The sequence below is a fragment of the Rhamphochromis longiceps genome, linkage group LG19 (assembly GCF_057381845.1).
Source record: "Rhamphochromis longiceps isolate RC_006_pf linkage group LG19, R_longiceps_female_GT1.1, whole genome shotgun sequence".
Classification (NCBI taxonomy): Eukaryota; Metazoa; Chordata; class Actinopteri; order Cichliformes; family Cichlidae; genus Rhamphochromis; species Rhamphochromis longiceps.
The window spans coordinates 13,623,497-13,648,905 of NC_140575.1; the positions used below are offsets into that span (position 1 = coordinate 13,623,497).

General features: G+C 43.6%; 1 protein-coding gene across 1 annotated transcript; it reads left to right on the top strand.

Moving 5' to 3' along the window:
• The first annotated feature begins 517 nt into the window (after nucleotides 1–517).
• Nucleotides 518–17,913, top strand: clic4 (CLIC family member 4). Its single transcript, XM_085390934.1, has 6 exons — nucleotides 518–855; nucleotides 11,328–11,437; nucleotides 14,522–14,647; nucleotides 14,975–15,081; nucleotides 15,863–16,044; nucleotides 16,680–17,913. Exons 1-6 carry the CDS (start codon nucleotides 787–789, stop codon nucleotides 16,842–16,844), a joined length of 759 nt encoding a protein of 252 aa, XP_085247060.1. The 5' UTR covers nucleotides 518–786; the 3' UTR covers nucleotides 16,845–17,913.
• The last annotated feature ends 7,496 nt before the right edge of the window (nucleotides 17,914–25,409 follow it).

The following is a 25,409-nucleotide window of genomic DNA, read 5'->3' on the forward strand; positions in this document are numbered from 1 at the left end:
TCAAGCAGCAATGCCTGCAGCTTACAATAAAACAGAATAGACCCAAATATTTAAATAAGATAAAAAGTAAGCTGAAATTAAAATAAAGGAAAAATTATTAAATTAAATTATTTTATTATTATATAATTTTTTAAAAAGGAAAATATTTAAAAATTTAAAAAATGTATTTAAATGTATATTTACAACAAAGGAAAGGATTCTGACTTTTTTCTCAGAATTTAGGAAAAGAAGAAGAAAAAAGACGTGCCCACTTTTTTTTCCCCAGTGGCCCTAATCCTCTTCTGTAATAGATAGATAGATAGATAGATAGATAGATAGATAGATAGATATAACTATTATTTCAACTGACTTACTGAATGTTAAAAACAAACAAACAATGATACTACTTTTTTATGGTGCCTGTGCCACCCCTATGAAAGTCCTGGAAACGCCCCTGCGTTTTACTGGGATCCTTAGCGACCGGACTCCCTCCACCTCCAACCCTCCCCGCTGATGACGTCACGCTTTAAATATTCCCGTAGCTTCTTCACGCCGTCCTCGTCACCATCCACCCAGCAGATAGATCCTGTGACGGGTCAGCCGTACGTGTGTAGCCTGGAAACATTTCTGTTGTCTGGAAGGCGCCGCTGCTCTGGTCCGCTTTGCTCTGCAGAACCTGGAGGGAAGAAAAAGGCGTCTTCGGGATTGAGTGCGCAAAAAAAGGGGGGAGGCGGATAAGAGCTAAGTCGGGCGTGGTAGCGGGGAAAACTCATCTTTGTGAGGAGAAACTTCAGAGCAGCAGCTACCATGTCGCTGTCGGTCCCGCAGAACGGAGTGAAGGCGGATAATGAGCCCGTTATCGAGCTCTTTGTGAAGGTAAGACCGCAGGATAAGTTTTTCTCTCTCTCACTTGGCTTAACCCACATCTGCGCATTGTGCTCTCACGCGCTTTATTTCTGCCTCGAAAGCGAGTAATGTTAGAGATTTGCACATATAGTGTCTCCACGCAGGACGGCTGTATGGAGGCGTGTGTTTGAGAGGCTCGGAGCTACATGTTCATTTACATCCATAAACCTCTTTGCCATTGTGGCCATGTGGAGCCCGCAGTGTCACCAGCAGGGCGGATACGGCCATCTCCCACCTCTCCACCCCTCAGCGTGGGTGCAGATCAACCTGCCGTGCTGAAAACTGGGCGCTAATTCTGCAACAAAAGCCCGGCAGCTGTGCTTCACAAGAGTCCACCCGACAGTGGGATACATGCTGCAGGTGCATTTTCGTGTTTGGGGCACTAAGTGGTAGATGGTATGAGAACTGACCCTGGTTCAGCTTTAAATAAGAGTGCAGGGTGTTTGATGTTTGGTTCACCAAAGCAACAAAGAGCCTGAAGGACAAACTGCTTCACCAGTTTTCCAGCTTTGTTTCACACACAAAAGAAAGTGTGTGGCAGACAATGCTGTTGGTGCATTTTCATTAAAATTGTTTAAAGCGGGCAGTTGGGTAGCTTAATGGATGATCTCCTGCTCAGTGGAGACCCTGGTGGAGGTGGTGGCGGTGGATGCCTGTTTTTTTTTTTTTTTTGTTTGTTTTTTTCTTTCTTTCTTTGAGCCTGATGCTTCCCAGAGCGGGAAAATGGCACCAGGAAGAATAGAGGGAGAAGCACACTGGGACTGAAGGGGGCTGGGGTAGTGGGAGGAGGCTGTGGGGTAGCGAATTAGGTGGTGGAGTTTATGGGTGTTGGTACGTTAGGGTGTCACTGACCAAAACGGCAGGCTCATAACAGTAACAGTGGATGATTGCGGCTTTGAAAACACTGATACATGCTACATATGAGAGCAATTACCCTCGATAAGCCCAATTTATAAAGGGATCCCTATCTAGGAGAACCACCTCCATTACATCATATCAGTTGGATGCAGTACAAACCCCGCCTCCGTCCTGTTTGTGGTGCTTTTGTAGACTCTGAGTTTAAAGAGGAGGTCTCCTCAGCGTAAAACTACAGGAACAAACCGTCCAGTGCTGCTTCTACTACTGCATTTCACTGCCTACAGGAGAGGTTACATCATCCCGAGGCCTGGAAGGTTTGCACTTGTGGCCGGCTCTTCCCTCCCAACCCCTCCCTTTCTAGCCCGCACAGCCAGAAGTTTCTTCATTGTGTATCTTCTGGACACGTCTGCGTGGAAGTGTGCTAGCGTTTCCCTTCACTCCCTCTCACATGGCTCCGTGTTGCATGTACCAGAGTTTGACTTGTACACATCTATTATTCATGCAGCCGTTTTCACTGTGTTGCATTAAACACAGCCATGGGAGACAATGGCTGGCATGCAGGTTGCCATAGGCACATTGCTGTTAGCTGGGCCTCTGGGAACAGCTGATAACAAAGTGTGTGTGTGTGTGTGTGCTCTCCACACACAGCTGTCAGATCTGTTAGGCCTCTGCCACATATCAAAGCTGACTAATTATGCTTCCGTAATATCAGTTGCCACAGTGTCCATGTCTATAGATTGAGAGGCGTCAACACTGTTTACTCATTAAAAGTAGCTGGCTCACCCAGTTCAGAGACTGTTCGATTATCTTGCAGCTTTTTACCACCAGTGTTTATAGCAACAGTTGTCAAACTGCTATGGGAACACTTGGAGTGGGCTCATCGAGGGTGGGGAGGTGAAGCTCGTGTTGTCTCCGTTTATTGCTCTGTCACATCAGCACAATGTGATGACTTTGTAAGTGGGAGGATCGACCCTTGACCTCATCACAGCGCAGCAGGTTAGATATTGTTTTTGATCACAAGTAGCTGTTGGGCTGTGGAGGGTGACTTCCTAGCATCCACCCAACACATTAGAATACTAAATGAGATGTCGTAATTAAATGGGAGAATAAAGCTTGTATCTATCTTTTGTATTTGTATTTATTTGAAATTGTTCCTCTTAATCACGACATCATCCAGACTTGGGAGCACATTGGACTGCTTTGACCTAAGTGCAGAGCATTGCAGATCAGTGTTTTGTGGTAATGGTGCTGTCTCCTGTCGGTCCCCTTTCCATGGTCACGCCAACTGTTGGGCTTTTCTGTGAATAAAACTAACCTCTGCTTAAATGTGATTGGTCAGTCGGGCTCGGGCTACAAATGTAACCTGAAAGATTCACACTTGCAACCTCTAAATCCTCACATTTAACACAATCATTCTGCTCTTCAACGGTTCTCACATTATTTCCTCGCCAACTTCATCTCCTTCTCTGACGATCAGCTTTCCCGCCCTGATGGCATTCAGCTCCAACCCTTCTGCTGGTTTTGGGGGCTATCACGGTAGAAGGCGACTCTCCTCTAACCTTATTCTGTTTATGGTTATTCCACATGTTTTTGGTACTGCCACCTGGTGACAGGATGCAGCAACAACATGTAAATGCAAAGCTGTGCATAAGATGGGAGCACAGCCATGCTGGTTCTTTACATTCTTCATTGTTGTTTTTGTGTTCATAACTTGCACTCAAATGATTCTGTATGTTTTATTCAATTTTCCTTACGAAGATTCTCTGAATTAATTCGGGACATGCATGCAAATGAGTCATTCTGCACCAGCATATGATCATGGGTGGATGACAGTGAGTGGAATATAGATGAGCCAAAGGAAACAAACAGCCTTTATCTCCACTCGCATTTGTGCGTCTGCTGGCTGAGACTGTGCCAGGGTCACACGACCGGTCGCAAAGCCTTATGCTGCTTCCAGCTCTCAGGCCAGCAGAGGTTGAAAACATGTTCAAGAAGTGCTTTTAGGTCTGGGTGGCAGACTGTTTACAGTGGAGATGAAGGCCTACAAAGCCCAGAGAGGAGTTCACAGCTATGCAGCGCTTTTGTGCGGTCAAGGAGGCTAAAACGTTGTTAGCTCGGTCTGTAAAAGAGAACAATGACAGCTCGGGTTTAACTTCATCTTAACGCGTTACACTCTGAGCTGTTTGCAGGCCTGGCCAAGATCGGCTCATCATGTTGTGCAATCAGTTGGAGCATGTGACGGTCAGATGCATGGCTTATATACTGCGGCTCGTAACAATGCACTGCTCACCCAAAAGCTGTAACCGTTAAAATGTCGGTAGTTTGAAAGGTTTAGTATCGCTACCCTTAGCAGCGAGGTTCCATTTATTGTTTGTTTCTTTTCAGCATAAAATAAACCGTTCCTTTGTCCCTCGGGTGGTATTCTAGGGAGCTAAGTGCTGTTTCTTTATAGGAAAATCAATAGAGCGCTTTATTTTTTGTGAGTAACGCTGCAGTCAGCATCTTGAGTTAGAGGACAGAGATTAATGGCTTGTTAGTGGTGTGGAGCTTGCTGAGCTTGTGCTGTGTGTCCTCGTTTCTGCACCATGGACTTGCTTTTGCAGCACCTGGCCTGTCACAACTTCTTCTTTGTAACTGTCTGGTTGACTGACTCTCTGGCCACTGGCCTAATCGATCTGGCAGTGTGTTATTACACCAATCTGAACTGGGGCTTTGGAACCACTCAGAAGTTAATTTATGTTCTTGCCAGTGGACTATAACATGTACTTAAGCAACACGGCCCTAGTTGTACCTAAATAAATGGCTCTTATGTAAATGATGTTCAAATTTAAAAGCTTGAGGGGCGGAAGAGCTGGTCTCATTTCTGTGCTGTTCAGTCAGGAAGCCGATGGTTAATAAAGCATTTTTCAATGACCGGAAATGAGGTCAGTCCAGAGCAGCACGGAATGGATCCAATCACTGAGTCATGTGTTATACTATTATTGTTAAGGCTGTACCTGCCGCAGCCTCTGGCTGTAGCTCCTCTATTACCTTTATTTTCAGAGGTTAAACTACATGCACTACATCAGTACTGACTGTAATCCCAATCATTGATGAAGGTGCATGCTTATTGCTGACTTGATGCTTTGCTTGCGGCAAACATTTGTATATGTGGAAATGCAAAGTCAGGCTTGTCCATGAGTGTTTTGCATGTTAGATTTTTATGATGGTGTAAAACAAAAACTGTTGATCATGCACCAGACAGGCACTGAAATGCAGCTCGCCGGTGGGTCAGAGTCTATCCTGATGATGTGGCTGGTGTTTGTGGTCTGGGCTTCTGCTGCCATATATGTATCTGGCATGTGTGGTAATGGCACACTAAGGATGTGTTGATGCCAAAGGGTCATAGCTGTCTAGACGGGGCTTTTGTCCTGAAGAAATCACTACAGGGTTCGGGGTTGCTTTAATTACATCACTGTGCAGGCAGACTTCAAGTTTACTGTTAAAGGCTTTTTCAGGAACCAGTTTTGTGTCATTTCAAAGGAAAGTGTGAGGAGAAACGGGCAGGAACAACGCAAACATTTGGCTTTTGTGTTTGCGAGTAAGAGCGCGTCTCCCTTTATGGTCAGTGAAATTTTTGCAGAGGTGGGGTCGGGGCCAACCTGAGTATGCAGCTTATTGTTTGTATTAGATACTTGGAAAAAAAACAGCAGAGCGAGGAGTCAGTCGGTTCATGCTCGTCTCCCACATTTACTGTCTGCTCTGCCTTCATTTTGGATCTGCATTACTCATCACTTCCACTCACCCTGGGCCTGGAGAAACCTGACCTGGCTGCTGCTTATCTCCTCTGGTTATTCAGTAAACTTACATCATTGCCACAGCAAGAGTAAGCCTCATTTAGACGTCAGCTTTCCACAACTTTCCACTGAATCTGACTGTGAACAGTAGGCCTGTGTCTCAGTGGAAGTCTTAAGTTTTCCCCTGAGTGATGTCAGCCTGAGTCACAGCCACAGAGAGGATGTTGCGATGTTTCCATGTCCCAGCCGAATCCGACTCCCCTGCGCGCTCGGGCACCCACAGTGTCTCAGGTTGGAGTGATTCAACCAGGAGGTCAAATCTGACCGGCTGATTTGGTCAGTCTGCCAGGAACCCTTTTAAGTACCTAAAACTTACTTCACATGTTGAACTATTGCTCTTCTTCATTTCTTACTTTTTCTGATTTTCATCAAACGGCTGCTGAATTCAGATTGATTTATTTGGGCAGACTTGACAGGCTGCTTGGTATTAACATAAAAATGCTGTTTTGTTTTTGTTTTTTTTGTTGTTGTTGTTTTTTTTGTTATCCATAATCTACTTTATGTTTTTATATCTTCTTTATGATCAGCTTGGTCTATAAAATGTCTCAGAAGTCCAAACACTGGATAGTTTGTGTGTAAAAGTTTTTAAAACAGATTTTTATTTTATTCTTAAATAAAACTTGATAAAAATTAGATCCTTTCCAAATAAAATAAGAACATATTATTGTTTTTATTCCTTTTGGTGTCTTATTCATAGAAGTCAGCTTATGAATAAGGCGGTGACATATACAGAGTCAGTTCATGTACAACTAGGAAAGTTTCTGGAGAAAATGCTACAGCAGAACTTCTGTATTTTCAGTTATTTTACATTGTTAAATACTAAAATTGGCTGTGGTTCTTTAGCTGACCCTCACCCTGCCATGTCTGACAGTGTGTCTCATGAATTCCAGCCTGACTCTGTTTAGCTTAATCATTCAATGCCAGCGTAAGCTGACAAACAGCGGGCAGTTTTTGGGTCCAGCTTCTTTTAATCCTACCTTGGCCTATATGTGTGTGTGAGTGTGTGTCCAGCAAACAGGGAGAGGCGCTGCCATGACGCTAGCAGGGCTGCCCACCCTCAAACGGACATTCCTGCAGTGTGTCGAAGCAGCCGAGCTCCAGAGCTCGCTACTTCGTCAGTTCCTTATTCGGTCAAGTGTGGCTTGAACTCGCTGAGCAGCCCAACCTATTTAGAATGTGAAGTGCGGGGAGGGGAAGGCGAGGGCCGCCACGTTACTAAAATTAGGCGGTGAGCAGAGATTGGGAGGACTGGGCCCAGCATGAACAGGATCATTGTCCTCAGCTGCTCACTGTAGAAGCTGTGATATCACACCGCTGCTCTAGAAAAGGAATGTCTGTCTTAGATAATGATGAGAGCCTTTCTGTGAGTGAGAGAAAGGTGTTGTTGCACATTGAGCAACTCTTTTATGTGCCAGGTTGTAAAATGTTATTGGACTGCAGTGGATAAAAGGATACCTTGCGTCCCAGTTAAAAGTACAGCCATCTTTAAGAGCTCAGATGGCAATGAAACGTTCAGGAATCCTTGTCATCACTGCTGAGATCTGTTGGGCGACATTACCAGGTTCCTGACTGGCTTAGTGATTTAAATATGACACACAACAGGCGATGGATGGATGAAGTTGAACGTTGTCTCTACGGATACTGCGTGTGACTTTAGATGATTTGAAACCATTAATCAGATTCTTAAGTAAAGAAAATGCATTTTAAACGTTTGAGTGGATTTTTGTGGATAAAACTGCACACAGACTCGACTTCATGTTATAGTTTCAGGTGTGCAGGTCTGCTAGAGTGAGAGGCTTCGTGGAGATCTTTAAATGCCTTCTAACTTTTAATTTTATTTATTTATTTGTGATCATGAGGGTATGGAGATTGTTGGGATTAAAAACCATATTTACAAGAGGAGGATATTACACTGCACAGCACCAGCTATGCACTTCATGTAGATTTCAAAGAGGTCTCAACTGAGTGTTATCCCCACTTTAAGGTGGATGAAAGCCTCACAACCCAGCGTGGTTCTGCAGTGCTTTGATGTTGGAAATGAAGGATGTTGAAAAGTAATTTCCACCTTACTTGATTCGATCTCCTGGGGTGCAGCCCAGGCTAGTGAGGGGTGGCTGTGTAGCATCTGAGAGCCAACCGTGAGCTGGCGTTGTACAATAATACACAAAGAAACATGACACTTTGCTAATATCCCCGCTGACGCCTGGCAAGGGAAGTAATGTTGAACCATCCAATAGGAAAAAACGTCGATGAGGAAGCGATGAGCGGTGTGACCTCAGCGCGTTCAAGACGAGTTGGCTGCTTGTCATGGCCCTTCCAGTGTCCCCAAGGAAGTCCTGGCCTACTCCTGCTGGTAATTGGCTGACATGAGAAGGTCATCAGCTGATGCAGCTCACCTGGGCTTTCCAGGCTATAAAAGATGACTTGCTCTCTTTGATTTAACGGAAACTAGTGTGCACTCCCTCCATGTCACACACTTGGAGCCAGTTTGTGCCGGTTGTCCTGGGTACCGCTGCCTGCATTCCTCTGTGTGTTTTGTTCTAAATATCGGTTTGGTCAACTTGCTGTGTCTTGGAATTCTTTTGCTAGCAAGGAAAACTTGAGTTTGTGGGAGTGGCTGGTAGAAAGGACCACTTTGTGTGTTGTCGTCTTCTGTTACTTTGACTTGTGTTTTGGCTTAGTTGTTACATCACTGGCTCCACGAAGAAAGGGGAAGTGATAAGAGGTATGATCTCACTGGCTGGAGACCCAGACCCACCCTCAATGTACTCATCGATGCGTCACGCTGTCCTGAACTCCTAGATAACATCCAAGATTAAACATGACTCACACCCTTCATCAAGCAGCTGTGTGCGCTGGGATTAAATAAACAAGCATCTGCTGACTTACCATCCACTGAGCCTAAAATAAAGCTGGAGAGCCTGTTGGCAGCAGTCAGCTGTTGCTGCTGTGGGCCAAACGTTATTGCAGCCGATTTGTGTGAATCTGTGTACTACTTGTAAAATGTGCTTCTTTCCAAACTCGTGGGCTTTGCCTTCTAAAGATTTTCTCCCCTAACTCCAGAGTTTTATTGCCTTTTTTTTGCCTGCTAGCTGATGACGTACCTGACGATCTACAAACAGAAAGTGCTTTGTGTTGAAGCCCTTTCCTGAATGTCACACCTTAATATAGGCTTTCTGGAAAGTGTCAGTTGGGCCCATAGGCTCCATATTAGAAGAAAAACACGAAATCTAAGGTTTTCTGATCCTTCTGGATTTATTTCGGCTATTTTAAAAGCAGAAGTGCTTAAAATGTCAATCAAAAGCCGTTCTTACAGTTCATTTAGTGCCTAGCAGCTGCTCCCGAGGAGCACGTCGGAAATGCAGCTCCGCCAGCATCACTGCTTAAACTAAACAAAGCGCCATCTTCGGCGGGAGGAACAGGACATTTCTGGAATAGTTTCTCCCTCCTCTCCGAATGCCCAACCCCCCCTCTGACTCCACAGAGGGGCCCAGGATAAGGGGTAAGGGATAAAGAGGGAAGAGAAGGAGGAGGAAGAAACAAGAGGGCCAAAAAGCACACTGAAGCTTACTATCTTTCCTCTTCGTCACGCTTTAAGCATCCGTTACCACTTGTTCTCCCTCCTGTTGGTTAGCACCACATGATCCCCAGTTTCCTTCTGGTTTCCTGTAATCTCTCTCTCTGTGTCTGCAGCCTGCTCTGCTGCAGAGTCCAGAGAGTAGGAGTCTGAATGCCCAGAACCTGAAATCGCACTGAGACAGGAAGGAAAAAATGAAATGTCTTTCTCAGCTGCTGTGGCCTCCTGTCTCACCACTCGACCTGCAGAACTCTGATGAACTCTCCTTGAAAGCGGTTCACTGAGTGGTAACATCTTTACAAATGACATTCAACAGTGTATTTGCATTTTATCACCACCAAAAGAGAGCCGGCTGCAGACCGCTCACCTGTGCATTGTAATCCTTTTCACAATGCATGCATTGCTTTCCATGTCATACGTTCTGGCCATTGCCATGGGAACAGTTGCTGTGCTGCGTTACCACCCTTGATGCAGACCTGAATGCTTCTCTGTAGGTGTAGCGCTGCGGGGAAAATGGAGTAATCATCCCATTGATGTCTTTCTGATCCCCTTAGGTTCAGCTAATGCTAGTCCAGCACCTCAGGGCTAAAGCCTTATTTTGGAATTGAATCGTGTAATGTGAAAAGGGGACTTTCATTTGCTAAACAATGGCAGTGATCTAATCCAAGCTTTTCAGAAATTGAATTCAGAGAGGGAGAGGACAGTGGCAGTACAATGGGAGCCAGCAGGCAGATCAAACAGAGCCGTCTCACTGGGCGTCACACAGAGGACAACAGCAGCCAGCCTGTCCGCAGCAGCAAGGAGCTGCTGCACTGACTGAACCCTGCACAACAAAGTGCCCTATTGAGGACCTGCAGATCTGACATTAACAAATATATATTTGTAAAGTTAAAAATCATTTGAATCTTATGTTCATTCAGCACCCTTTTGCAAATCGGTGGTATTTATGTGTGATTTGTATATCTTTTGCATTACTTGGTATAGCAGACGCCTCTGTGCAGGTGGAAAAAGGCTGAAAAGGACGAAAGAAGCAAAGCTGAAGGGAATGAGCAGCGAGTGACGTCACACGAGGCAGACAACAAAAAATAAATGACATTCAGCTTATTCAGAGGCTCTGCTACAGTCATCCACTGAATGAATGAGTGAATTCCAGAGTGCCAGGGTTTCAATGACCTCCATGTATGTCCTTGTTAATAGAATAGCTTGGCAGGGTTGGTCACCACAGAGCGCACGAGCTGGATGATGGAGGTTGTTGTGTGTCTGCTTTTGTGAATATTGAAGAGGAAGAACAAAGAAAATGCCATTTTTCTCAATGCATGTTTTTAAAAATGACAATTAAGAAAAGAAAGGAAGCAGGATTTCTTTATGACACCGTGTAAAACTCTTAATCAGATGAAACGCTTACTCTGCCTTCTGATGTGGAGTCCAGATGATATTTGTGCCCATGTGGTGTAAAACTAATAAAACAGCCTGCTGTGTGTGTTTGTGCGCAGATTAATTTGCTGCATCATTCCCTAGTTTTACAGTACTTAAGCTGAGCTGCTATTGATTTGTTTGTTTGAAACAGATTAAATTTAATATCCAAATAGCGTCTTTACCGCGCTCCTTCCCATCGCTAAACGATGAGTGTGCGTCATTCATTTGGAGCGCACACCACTTCCATTGATCTCGTTCCCCCCACAACTCGGCCTTGTTTTTGTGCAGTCTGGCTAAGAAGGAAGCACAAGGCTATCTGAGCCTTAATCACTCTACAAGTTTCCTGTTGCTCTTAGGCTGTGGTTCTCCAAATGGAAGGGGGAAGTGTGCAGACGCCTTCAAAGGCATGTGAGTTTGTTCGTCAGTCTTTGCCTCCTGCTCGAGTCTGAAAGAGTCATTGTGTGAAACGGGCCCCTGTGGGTGAGCGCAGCAAAGCGCCCAGGTTGTGCAGTACAGCTGAAAAGGTTATCAGGACCTGTTTGTGTTTTGGACTAAACAGTAAGCAAAGTGCTGTCGGCCATGGGAACCAGTCATAGGTGCTTTTAGATCTTTGTCTGCTAGATTGGGTTGTATGCCAGTGGTAATTAAATGTGAGATGCTTCCACCCATCTTTTGTGTACTCAGTTCTCAGGACTGGTACCTGGAATATGTTTCTGGTGGTTAATCCTGCTCCTCTGTCTGTGTGTTTGTTGAAGGCAGGAAGTGATGGCGAGAGCATTGGGAACTGCCCCTTCTCCCAGAGACTCTTCATGATTCTGTGGCTGAAAGGAGTCGTCTTCAACGTCACTACTGTGGATCTAAAGAGGTGAGCGCTGTTCTCTTTCCTCTATAATCATCTGTTCCATCACTTTTCCTTCTTTGTTAGCCTACTGGAGCGTTCCTGGGCGTTTCCCAGTGTACTGCTTTGATCCAGCCCCACCTCTGACACACTCGCTGCTTCCCCACTGCTTATTTGGTTTTCCCATGACCCCTTCCCAGGCCAGGGAAAATTGGGGGAAACTAAACATTCAGACTCTGGAGAGGTTATTTTAAGATTCTTGACTCTGCTCACTTCCTGCCTAGAATTTGTTGGGCAACTGTCTTTTTTTTAAAAACCACTGGGATCAGTGATCCTCTGCAATTTTGTTTTTCCTTGCCAGCTGCAAGCCAACACACTTTCACACGTGGATTCCAGTACTAGGAGCTCCAAACAGACTACGTTTCCGTCTGTATGATTCATCTAAATACTCCCTAAATGTTTATCCACTTGTTAGGCCTGATTATTTTGAGCTGTATCCACCAGTCAGATGGACGCCTGGTTTCTGCAGTCTCTCTTTGTGTCTTTAGATTTTTAAGATTACCGACCCTGGTTTCCACAGTGTCGTTTATTCTTTGCAGCAACAGCAGAGATGCATTTGATAAAAGTGTTTCCTTTGTTTTGTTTTGTTTTTTTTTTTGTTTGTTTTTTTTTAGACCGCTCACAGGAGGAAAGTGAGAGCCATTTGACTAGTGGCTTAATTTTCACACATGCCTTGACGTTCAGGATGAGTGCATGGGTTTGGGTATTTTGCATATATTTTCCTCCCGGGTAGAAAGTCTCTGTGTGAGGCAGCGAATAACCTCCACTGCTTTTGCTGTAGCTGGCGAAAGGCCATATTTGCTGCAGAAGCAAAAAACAAAATATTATTATTGTTTCTTTTTGTTTCTGTTGGGTAGGTAGCAGCCAGTTAATCAAATGCATTTGAGTAACTGATCATCAGGAAGTGTGAGCACTGCTATAAAAGCTGAATTCTGTCAGTTTGCTGTCAAGAAGGAACAACATCAGTAATTTCAGAGAAGCAACTGCTGCTGCTCATCAGTCTGTGAAAGAATGTGCCCATCATTCTGCAGTGAGAGAGATTATTCACAAGTCGCAAACATTCAACACAGCTGTGAATCCTCACAGCAGTGGGTGTCCCAGCATACTGACCCCGTCAGACCGTGCAGTGCTGAGTGGAAAAGTGCAAGAACTGCAGGGAAACTGCAAAAAAAAAATCCCACGAGCTGCAGCTTGGACTTCCTGACTTGGTGTCAGTCTGCATGTGTTCAAAGTTAGGAAAAACTGCAAAGTGTGGCCTCTTTGGAAGGGTTGTTGGGAGTAGGGCAGGGCAATTTGGCCAAAAATATTTATCACGATATATATTTGAAAATTTGCAATAACGATTTAGCTGAAGCAAAACAAAATACTTTACAACTTTGGTGGGTTTTTTGCACTAACAATGTATTTTCACTTAAACAAGCAGCTGTTTTTCATGTGCATTACAGTTATATACAAATGTAACAGTGCAAATTCCTCGCTGACAGTTTAACCAAAAGGCATTTCCCTGGAAACTGGCCGACATATCCTAGAATAACCATGTTTAATATCCACAACACTTAAAAAGAGGTTATACACACACAATACGGTAATATTATGTTGAAGCACAGTACGTATCACTCTGCCAGGCTCCTGCCTACGGTAGCCGTAATGCTCCGACAATCCATCAAGCGGTGCGGCTTCGTAGCTTAGCAAAGTCGTACTAAAACATTTTTGAGCGCCGTGTACATAAAAACGGTTCGGTAATAACGTCGGCCCGCTAGCACGCTCTACCAAATATAGGGCTTTGTTGTGTATCTTACGGACGAAAGCTAAACCAGTTCCACACCACTGAAGTTGCAGCATTTTTACAAACCAATTCTGGTTCTTCTATTTCATTTAACGATCCGCTTTCGCTCTTCTCATTCTCCGTCGCCGCCATGCTTTTTCCACCGTGTGCGTATGAAAACGAAGGCGTGCGTGTTTTACCCATATTCTATCGCGATATTTCATTTTCTTATCGTTGCCTTACATTATACCAATATTACCGTGAACCGTATGATATGCCCAGCCCTAGTTGGGAGAAAGCCTCCTCTCTCGGTTTGGGTTTGCGAAGCTGCATCTGAACAAAGCAGAAGACTGATTCTGTAAGTTACTGAATGGTGGGGTGTACTTGGTCTCACACACTTTCTGCGGTTCGTCTGGTTTTTGTTGAATAGGTAACAACACACCATGACGTGCCATGTGTGGGTTTTTTTGGGGGGGGTTTTCTCATTTTAAAACCTGCAAAGAACCTGATTGTTTTATTTATTTTAACTGAAAGTGGGACTAGTTGTACTACAGATTCTGGTGTAATTTTGGGTCAACAGTAGAATGGCAACCAAGTCAAATATGGTGTTTTATTTCTTCTTGTCGTCTTTCAAGGCTCTCCTGTTTTTCTGTGATTCGAGGCAGTTTCTTCCTCGCTCCTTGGTGATAATCGGTGGGCATGTCACTTCCCCCTGACATGCCAAAGAGTTGAAGTAATTTCCCCTTTTTTCTGCCCTTAAATGGTTTGTCCCAAAGCTCGCCATCATTATGGGCATGGACTCAAAAAACCTGCACTGTTGGATGAATGATGTTGATGGTATTATTAATATCAGTCACTGTTTAGACTGTCCCCACAAACCCATCAGAGTCACTGCTGTTTGGTTGTTTTTATACTGAAGACTCATTCAGCACATGCTCATTGCTGTTTGTGTGTCAGCCTCATCTGCCTGCCAGAGACATCTGGCACCAAATGTGCTGGTTTGAAGGCCACAGAGGAAAAAAGGGGACACAAACAGACTCGCAGCACAGCGGCTCCAGCTGGAGGAGGAGGGGGGGTTGTAGAGGTCTGAAAAAACACGCAGCAGAAACGCAGCCCTTTAAATATTTGAACTTAAAGTAATTACACAGTATATTATACACACAGTATTAAGTTAAATCTCTGGTTCCTTTTGTGGGGATAAAAGCAGATTTTACATGTTAGAAACGAGCTCCTGGATTGGTTCTGCCTTCATCTGCCCACTGACATTTCTCCACTCCGTGTCCCAGGAAGCCCGCAGACCTCCAGAACCTGGCCCCCGGCACGCACCCGCCCTTCATCACCTTCAACAGCGAGGTCAAAACTGACGTCAACAAGATCGAGGAGTTTCTCGAGGATGTTCTCTCCCCGCCCAAGTGAGTGCTTTCTGTTTCAAACTCCTGCGATGACTGCTTGCCACACCTAGACACCAAACACCCCCCACTTATGATTAACTGCACCGTGAGCAGTTAATTACAGAGCCTTTTGTTGATTGTAAATGACGATTAACTAAAGTTTTGCAGTATTTATTTTATTGTCAACACATTTTATGAGCCTTCCACTTATAGTGTTGGTGTCTGTCAGTAGTAAATGGAGCTTTTATTGAGCTGTTCTTTGCTCATTTTTATTTTCTAATGATGTCTGCACAGAGAAAACGTAAAATAACTGCAGCACACGTGGCTTCATATGTGTTTATTTTGCAGGTACATCAAGCTTGGTGCAAGACATCCAGAGTCAAACACCGCTGGCATGGACATCTTTGCCAAGTTTTCTGCATACATCAAGAACTCCAAACCAGATGGGAACGAGGGTAAGTCTTTACACGCATGCACGCGGGAAGGTGCAGGACTTCAGTGTGTAGTGTGCTTTACTGGTTGCTAGGTGACACTGGTAGCCCTGCCTGGATTGGTGGATTAAAGTCTGACTCGGGAACACACGGCGCTTTTGTTCTGCTGCCTCCTCCTGTCCTTTCGCTCCCAGTCTCACCTGGAACTTTCTAGAAAAGTGCACAGCCATGATCCAGAGAGCGAACTGGTGCTCATAACCTCACCCTCGTTCCAGATTTATGTAGCCCACAGTCTGTAAACGATTATCAGAAATTTAATATTTTATTGGAATAATGTGAAGAAAAAGTAGTCCTTTGTCTTTGAAATCCCGTTGTGTCCTTCTTTGGGGGGAAATGTGGGAGTATGATGTTTTGGAATGTAAAAAAAACAGACTTATCATATCATGTTTTAGTTGGCTGATCTCCACTCTGAGAAAATATCAAACCACAGTGAGCTGGATGTGAAAGCCAAGGCTATGTCAACAGAGTTAGAGAGTGAATGTCATGGTTCAGTGATAAGTTACGGGTTAGATCTACTGTCAAACCACTACACCTAGTATGTGTTCATGACATACTTTCTATTTGTGGAATGAATTGTTTAGTATCTGTAGATGGGTGGAATATGAGGACAAACTATCACCTGTGCATTCCTTTTCAGACGGCATTTGAAGCGCTCTCATATTTATAAAGTGCTCTCTGTGTGCGTCTCTTGATGAAATGCTGCCACCGTGTGGTTGCTCTGCAGTAACCGTCTCCTTCTTTGCAGCTCTAGAGCGCGGGCTGCTAAAGACCCTGCAGAAGCTGGACGAGTATCTTCGCTCGCCGCTGCCCGATGAGATCGATCACAACAGCATAGAAGACGTCAAAGTTTCTAACCGCAAGTTCTTGGATGGGGACGAAATGACCCTGGCTGACTGTAACCTGCTGCCCAAACTGCATATAGTTAAGGTGAGTCATGAAACACACCTGCAGGCGTTGTCATTTAACCACCAAATCAGATGTTTGTTTTTTTTAAGAAGAGAGCATACAAGCTGTACTTGAGGAAACGCTCGCCTCATGCTGCACCTGCAAGGGAGGGACTGGCTTCAATTACTGGAATAAATGAAAATGGTTCTCGTGTAATTCTCAGGCTAATAATCTGAATAAAGGAGAACACCTGCCTGCATGCTCGGGCTGGTCGGATAGAAACGGCTCGTTGTTCGGAGCTGAAGCTTTTCATTCACCAGCAATGAGGCTGCTGTTCATGCTTCTGGAAATAAACTTAAAGGTCCTAATTTATCTCTACAGGGCAGTTAATTTTCTTAGTTTGTGATCATTTTAGAAATTAATTTTCAAGAAAATACTAAGAGCATTTTCCCGCAGGTTATATATTAAAATGCTTTAGCAAATATTGGCGCATCATCAGAAGTTGTGCCGTTGCCACTCTATACTTTTTACTTTTCACTGCTCTGCTTCAAAAATTACCCAGCTACCCCAGCTCCCTTGGTAAATCTTAACAGTTAACCTTTAACGTGTCATATTTGTGGAGTTTTTGGAACTTGTGCATCAACAGTGTGATTGAACAACTCGCGTCATTCTTTCAGGTGGTGACTAAGAAGTACAGAGGCTTCGAAATCCCCAAAGAGATGACGGGCATCTGGAAGTACCTGAACAACGCCTACACGCGCGAAGAGTTCACCAACACCTGCCCCAGCGACAACGAGATCGAGATCGCCTACGCAGACGTAGCCAAGAGGCTGGTCAAATGAGCTCCTCCGTCGCGACCGCCTCCTTCCATCCCCTCACCACCTCTCTATACTCCCCTGCACCTCCCCATCCTCGGCACCGGGACTGACGTGCTCATTCACCATAAAGGAAAAAACAACAACTTTGGACTTCTTTTCCTTCTCTCCTCATCTAGAGTGAACTCCATGCATGAACCCTTGGTCATTCATTTCTTTTTTTTCTTCCGGTCATTATGAAGGTCTGTTTAGTTGAATCACCCTCGCTCATGTTTGTCCCCTTTAATTGCTTTTTGTTTTTCATTTGCCAATGAATGTTGTGAGGCGACGGAGAAGCAGCCAGGCGTGCACGTCAGTGCTTGTCGATGCTGGGAGTCGAGCGCGCTCCCTGATAAGTGACCTTCAAGCTGACCTTTCCTCCGTATGCAGGGGGAAAGGCCACACACTGGTATTTCACTGTCGTCTGTTTAAATTTCACTGTCGTCCGTTTCTTGGATTTCTGAAGACTAAGAAGCTTTTTTTTCTTTCCCCTCATCTTTGTTCATGTAAACAGTGTTGACGCTTCAGTGTTTTTTGGCTCAAGTATTTGACAGGTTAAAATAGAAGCTAATCCAAACCTAAGTGGTCGACATATCAACTGAGATGCTTTATTTTAATGTTGAGCTGTTTAAAATAAATGAGAATATTTGTAACTGCAGGTAAATCTACCTGGCAACCATGCTCTGATTTCCTCACTGCCCTAAGTGGGCACAAGTCTTGTAGCTCGGTAGAACTGTAGGAAATTTCCCGTACTGCTTGCAGAAGTAATAGCAGGAAAAATGCAGCCTGAGGTCTAAGAAATATTCACCTGTATGTAGCTTATTATTGCCTTTGAAAGCGGCTGTTTTAATCAGTAGAGTTTCTTCTCATATCGAACACATTGTGCTTACTGTAGCCATAGTTTGGATTATATGTTATGAACCAAAAATGGGGGGGGTGCACATTATTCTGGTCTCACTGTGGATGACAAATGAAGAAACCACACACGCTCAGTCTCCTGCTTCATAACACACAGGTTGAAGGACACTAATGTTGGGTTGAGCACCGCGAAAAGCAACTCTAAAGATATTTATGACTAAAAAAGAAGAATAGAGGAGAGTAGCAATGAAGGAACAGCTGTGCAGATTTCTGTCATCAGTCCGTATGTAGATCGATCTCCGAGGTAGTGAATGTAGTAGCTCCAAAAAGTGCTTTAGTGTGGATAAAGCAAAACCTGTTTTTGTTTTCTCCCATTTGCCATGTTTTTTTTTTTTTGTTGTTTTTTTCCTTTCGTGAATTTGTTATAAAACAAATCTGATGGGAAGGGAATTGTAAATATTTGTTTTCATTGCTCAGATTGTAAATTTAAAGCATTTCATCTGAACCTTTGAGGAAACGTGGGCCTTTTTCTTGCCTGCTTGGATTTGAACACTAGAGAACGCATCTCCTCTTTGCCTTACTCGTTTCTCTCTGCAGATGTTTCGCAGGAAGGATTTTTGTTTTACGATATCATTTCATGACAACGCGAGTGTGGCGTTGTACCAAGAAAATATCCAAGCTATGTCATTGTTTTTGGGGTGTTTTTTTTTTTTTTTTTTTTTTTTTCCTTTTTAACAATATTGACTGAATTAAATAAACTTCTTATTGGCACTCGGGGCTTGTGTGTTTGTTTAAACCATCAGTGTTTCAGTTACATTTCACAGCCCAAAGCAACATCTGATACCAAATGAAACTAGCTAAATTCACTTAAACGTTATATTGTAAGATAAAGACAGTCTGAATCCATCAGTGTGAAGATCTGCTATGGTGATAAAAGTGGAGAGGGAGAGCCCTCTTCTAACAGGAAGATGATTTTGAAAAGCATAGTTAAAGCCCTAACATCACTCTAGATGTGCTGGAATGAAAAAGAGGACAAGATGTGTGTGAAAAACCTGACAGGGACTAGAAAGAGAGAGCAGATTTCTCCTGTTTTGGCTTCCCTTCATTGGCTCCCTGTTAAATCCAGAATTCAAAATGCTGCTCCTCACATACAAGCTCTTAAATAATCAGGCCCCATCTTATCTTAATGACCTTGTAGTACCATATCACCCTATTAGAGCACTTTGCTCTCACACTGCAGGCCTACTTGTTGTTCCTAGAGTATTTAAAAGTAGAATGGGAGGCAGAGCCTTCAGTTTTCAGGCCCCTCTTCTGTGGAACCAGCTTCCAGTTTGGATTCAGGAGACAGACACTATCTCTACTTTCAAGATTAGACTTCAAACTTTCCTTTTTGCTAAAGCATATCCTCCTTTAGTTATGCTGTAATAGGTGCAGGCTGCTGGGGGATTCCCATGATGCATTTAGTATTTCTTCACTGTGTGTTAATTGACCCTGTGCACGAGAAAATGCTAACTTCCTGGTTTGAGACCGGATGTGGGGTTGTACATTTCCAGTAGCTTTACTTTGCAGTCAATCGCTACTGCGACGATATCCTCCAAAATCATGTCCAAAACTTGAAAACGGAAAGATCGCGTTAACTTACAAAATGCAGAAGGTGGGAACACTCACCACTGTTGTGTCATAAAAAATCTAATGATCAATTTTGACGTTTAAAGCGTTTAGATCGATCAGTTGTTTACATCACTCAACACAAGCAGAACTGCATCACTGCAGCAGAAGACACATGTCCACATTCAGAAGCACATCTCTGTATAGTGACTGGTCTCATGATCTAAAGAGGCAAATGTTCAGCATTCAAACTACAGGTGAAGAATAGTCAAACCAGATGTTTCCCCCGTTATGTCGAGATCAGCTAGTCAAGTACACACCTACACAGCATGTTAACAAACCGTGAAAAAAGCTACACAAAAAATGAATGATTGCTGGTAAGGGTTTCTATACATTAGTATGTACGAAGGGTATGTTGTGACTTACCTTCAAAATTACAGCGGTCCCTCGCTAATAACGCGGTTCACCTTTCACCTCGCTGTTTTGCAGATTTTTTAGTGCAAGTTTGCATGCTTATTTTTTTTTTTTTTTACATCACATTGTGTCCTGCGTCCCGATTGCTGCAGACAATCTCCTCCGTGACGTCTCTCCTGTACAGTACAGAATCGCTGCATCGATCGCTAGCAGTGTGACTCTGAAGTGCAGTACTGTATGTCCACGATGTCCACGAAACGTTTTGCACCGTCAAAAAATAAAATTGGCTACTTGATTTCACCTATCACTGGTTATTTTTAGAACATAACACCCGGGATAAACGAGGGACAGCTGAGAAATATAACATTTGAATCCCTTTTCTCTTTTGCCCTGAGGTGCAGGGAAAAAATATCAACAAGTCGATGAACATCATTTATCATAGAAATGTAAATCGCCGCTTGATTCATTCATTTGCTTAACTTGTTTTGGACCATAAACCAGGCACGAATAGGACACCGGAAACAAAGCTCCCCACAGGAGTTTCCGCACCGGAAGTAGCATATGCTAACGTGCACACAGTCAATAGACCTCTCTGCATTGAATCATACTTATTATTAATCTCTGTCTCTCTTCCACAGCATGTCTTTTATCCTGTCTTCCTTCTCTCACCCCAACCAATCACAGCAGATGGCCCCCTCCCTGAGCCTGGTTCTCTTCCTGTTAAAAGGGAGTTTTTCCTTCCCACTGTCGTCAAAGTGCTTGCTCATAGGGAGTCATATGATTGTTGGGTTTTTCTCTGTATGTATTATTGTAGGGTCTACCATACAATATAAAGCGCCTTGAGGCGACTGTTGTTGTGATTTGGCGCTATAAAATAAAATAAAATGTGTTTAACAAAAGATGAAAAACCTATGCAGGTCTACTGTTCCTTAAGGCAATCAAAAACAAGCTCCAAAGAAATGAAATACAGATGGAAATATGTTGTAAAGCTGTAAAGCGGTCGATGAGTTTTTATACTCGGTGTCAAACTGATGAGAGCGGCTGTGTTGGAAACAGTGCCATTTAAGAAAAAGGAGGAGGAAAGATGGAGGCGGCTGACTTAGTGATGTTAAGATTTGTGTTGGAAATGTAAATATGGACAGGATTAGGAATGGTTATATCAGAGGGGAAAAACTAAGAGAGGTGATAGTGAATTGCTCTGGATAAGTGTGGAGGAGTCATTATTGGTATGCTGAAGACGGAGCTGCCAGGGGAAAAGAAAAGAAGTCCAAAGCTACTCATACTTCTAATGAGTATCGGCACCACAGTTTATCCAGGTGCACAGCATCAGGATCCTGATTTCACATTAGCAGCAGATTTATGTTATTATTTATCTTTTCCTGGTGTGATGAATGTCTCTCTGCGTGTTGCTGTGATGTGAGAATAAAGTTTCACTGCAATAAAAGTAGACATGTAGCAGTTATGGAACCATTTATAGCCTTCTGTGAATGAGGCCTGAACGGGAATTTGAGGTATCGCGTTTAGTTTTATTTTCCGCTTACTCGTGTTTAACAAAAACAGATGTGTGCCTCTGCCAGAGAGGAAATCCACATCTGAATGACTGGAACCGGTAGCACAAAAACATCCCAAGCATCCCACAGAGGTACGGGTCAGCCTGACATTTTTAACTCTTAAAAATGAAATCAAATTAAGTTCAGCAGGAATTTGTTTTCGGCACGATAATAAAAACATCTATTTGACTTTCTTGCTTTACCTTCAAATATGTTGCTGTGAGTCTACAGGATTTGGAGATCTGATACACAGATTTACAGGAATCCTTGCACCAAAACATGTTTGTTTCCAGCTCTGTTCTTCTGCAAGGAATGTGTCATGTGGGTGTCCGCCCACTGTGGCTTCCACCTCCCCCCCCCCCAAAGACACCCATTTGCAGTAAACTTGGTGATGTTTTCAGCCAATTCCCTACTGTTCCTACGCATAAACAAGCCCATTCTGAAGGGCTGATTGCAGCCAAACTTTCGCAAGAGAAGAAAAAAAAAAAGGTGTGGGGGCGTAAAATTTTTGGATGCCCTCCAGCTCATTAAAGTGTCATGTTTCAGCCTCAGAGATTCATGGCCCGCCTGCTCACTGGTGAGCACTAAGACACGGACTCCACTTGTAATTCACAGGCAGGAAATCCACCCAGATGCAAACAGACAGATGTGTGTGTGTCCATGTGTGTTTTGGTGTGTGAGGTAAGAACCAACACAACAAGGCTGGCTATCGTTCAGACCACACAATCATTACAAGCACAGCGAGTGTATTAGTGTAATTGGGTAATGAAGGTGAGGCCAGGAGGGCCGAATGTTATTTCTCAAACATGTAGACTGGGAATGTGCGGCTTTGTAAGTCTATCTTCGTAAGGAGCAGTTTGAGTTTTAGACCTTGAGGACATTTTTGGAAAGTGAGGAGAGTTCTGCTTTTTGGAGCGAGCTTCAAAGAGGTGTTTGAGGGCTAAGAGTTGGTTTCCAAGTTAAGGTTAGAATTAGACCGAGGTCAGGCATGCATGTGTGCATCTGTGTGTTTTTCTCTTTATTACACACCGCGTGAGGGAGCCAGCACGTCAGCTAAACTACAAAGACACACTGACTACATTTATAATCTTGGATCTTTCTTTGTCTCAGTGAGAAAACTTCCCCATCTATTATTCATTGAAGCTTTAGTTTTGCCCCATTCTGTTTTACCTTTAACACGTTAACTCAATCAGCTGTGTATGCTTTAGTGGATCCGTTTCTTTTTGGCATTGACTCTTTCCCAGCACTGCCAGTTCAATTTGCAGGTTTTACACGACACCCATTTATACAGCTGACTAAATATTTACACTGGTAAAGTAGCTCGCTCAAGGGTACACAGTGATATCCCAACTGGGTTTTGGACCTACAATGTGTTAAAAACCTTCTTTGCATATGGACTCTGTGCACCTGACACTTGATGTGGCTCCATGTATTTGATTTATCCTGCTGACTGACAGGACACAGACCTGAACATTTTATATGCCACGAGAACCCGAGATTATCACTTTTTGCTGTGAATATTGCCCAGAAACACTGCTGTGGTGTAAAATATTAGACTTTAAAGGTTTGTCAGTAAGTTAAACGCTCACCTTAGTTCACCAAAGCTTGTAATAAACTGTCAGTATGAATAGCCTGCGTTTGCTTTAAAAAGTTAAGAGTGTTTTACACACAATATGTAAATGATGCGTTCAGAGGCAGAAATCTCAGCTTTTGTTTCATTCTTGTGCCCCGTACACCGCACGGTTACAGAAGCACTGGTTTGGCCAACATTTAAACAACAGCCATGAACCTTAATACTCACTCAGGGTAATGGTGTCCAGTTTGTGGCAGGATTTAAAGTTACACATTCAAGCAGTCCCATGAATCTTTGCTCTTACTGGATTTTAGTCGTAGAAATATCAAACAGACCGCTAAATGAAACATGCACAGTCCTGTGAAAAAGTACATTTCAACAGGACTCTATTCAATCCTACACACACCTTTACTGCTTCCATAGGAAACAACAGGAACTGGCAGCCAGCTGCTACTAATCAAGTGCACTTTATTAAATAATCAGCAACAGTAAGCGTGAGCATCTCCATCAAAACAGAAATGTTGTCTGTTTGTAGATCTGGAAGCTTCAGGTGTGTGTCAACAACCTACCCAGCAGAGGACATCCCAGCAAATTCACCCCAAGGTCAGACCGTGCCATACTCGGAGAAACTACAAAAGACAAAGCGCTGCTCTGAGGCCTCAGTTAGCAGGATACATCCTAAAGTTCATGATAGTACAGTTACAAAAAGACCAAACAGGTTTGTAAAGCTGCATCTGAATAAACAAAGAGTTCTGCAATAATGTACTTTGGACAGACAAGACCACAGTGGAGACTCCTCATACCAGCTGCCAGCACGAAGGTTGATGATTTGGGCATTTTGCTGTCACTGTACGCCAAAGTGCTCCAGAGTCAAATGTGAGGCTGTCAAGCAGCTAAAGCTTGGCCCAAACAGGACAATGAGGCCACACTCAGCAGCAGCTCTACAGCAGCACGGCTGACAAAGAAAAGAGTCAAATCAGTCACAACTCCAGCAATTTGAATGCTGTGACAGCTGTGTATAAATTATAGTCCAATTATTGTGAACTTAGAATACTTTCTTTTTCACAGGACTGCATATAATACAGATGGGTTGAAATAAAACTTCAAACACTGCTGTTTGCACTTACAGTGTCATAGTATTCATGCTCACGTGTATACAAATGATCTGACCTCTGTCGTGATCGCTTTAGCTCTACATCAGCCAGCATCAGACTGCGTTAACCTCTGTTGGGTTGAGATTTATGATAGTTTAGGGGGCCAAACAAACATGTTCGATTCAGCGATCTCAAAGAGAAGCCTGCTGGCAGACCAAGACAAGAATACACTGCTGCATATTTGTAATAAACCACAGTTTATATCATATAGTGAAACAAGGCAGCATTATTCTTCTGGTCTTACTATCATATGCTTCCTAACACATTAAACAGTAAATAAAAAAAAACTATAAAACAGCAAAAATAACAACATGATACAAGCAGAGGTGTTGGTTCCAAACATGTTAATAAAGTGACCATCAGACATGTGATTGTAGTAAAATAAAGACTGACTTTATTTTTTTATTTCCATTACAGGAACATATGAAAGCAAAACAAAACAACCTTTCTACTTTTGGTTTTTCAGTGGCTTGTGAGGTCCAGGCTCTGATGTGTGAAGCCAATGCCTGAAGAACACTAAGCACCAGTACTATGTAGCGATTACCATAGTTATAATTATGTGGTTCTCAAAGTATGCATTTCCTATTTTTCTGTAACAACAGTCGGGGACGCCTTAATAGGGTTGTCTAGCTGTCTAAACACACTGTAAACCAGAGTGTGACTTGTAAATGAACTAATAACATTAATAGTGGCTGTATTCCACTCAGGTGAGCCAGTTGCAACCTGCATGCTGGCTGAGCTCCGGGATACTGGCACATATATATGGAACACAATCATAATTAATGTTATTAGTTCCACCTGTGCTTTGCCTGCTATGAAAAGCCATTTTGTCCAGAGATGACTGCGTAACACATCGTTGCACGTGGTTTAAACTGCGGCTGTGCGAGTGCATCCGTATTCAACAATGAGCAGAAAGTGTGGCGCTGCTGCCATCCTGGCACAGACCCCGCGGTTGTGTTGCTGCTGCTGTTGTTGGATTGCGGTGAATTTCAGGCATTTCTCGAGCACTGCAGACCTCACAGCCCCCATAATGCTTTCCATGCTCTTTATCTGCTCCTTACATCTACACTAATGTTATTCAGAAAATATGCTGGCATGAGCTCGCCTCCTTTAAAACCCTCCGTCGTCTGCGGCTGGTTAACAGGAGCGCCGACCCGGCGTGCTGATCCTTCAACAAGGTGCGCTTTTCTTGCCAAACGTCTTCCACTCCTAGAAGCTGTCACTGACCCATCATCTTGCATGTCTTTCTTGGCACCAACAGAAACTTTTTTTTCCTTTTTCTTTTTTCTCTAGTGGTAAGTTACCCATGTCTGATAGGCCTGGAAAAAAACCGTCAATACGCTCAGAGTGATGCGGAGTGGCACACTGCAGGAAAGCGCGAAACTCGAGCGCAGTG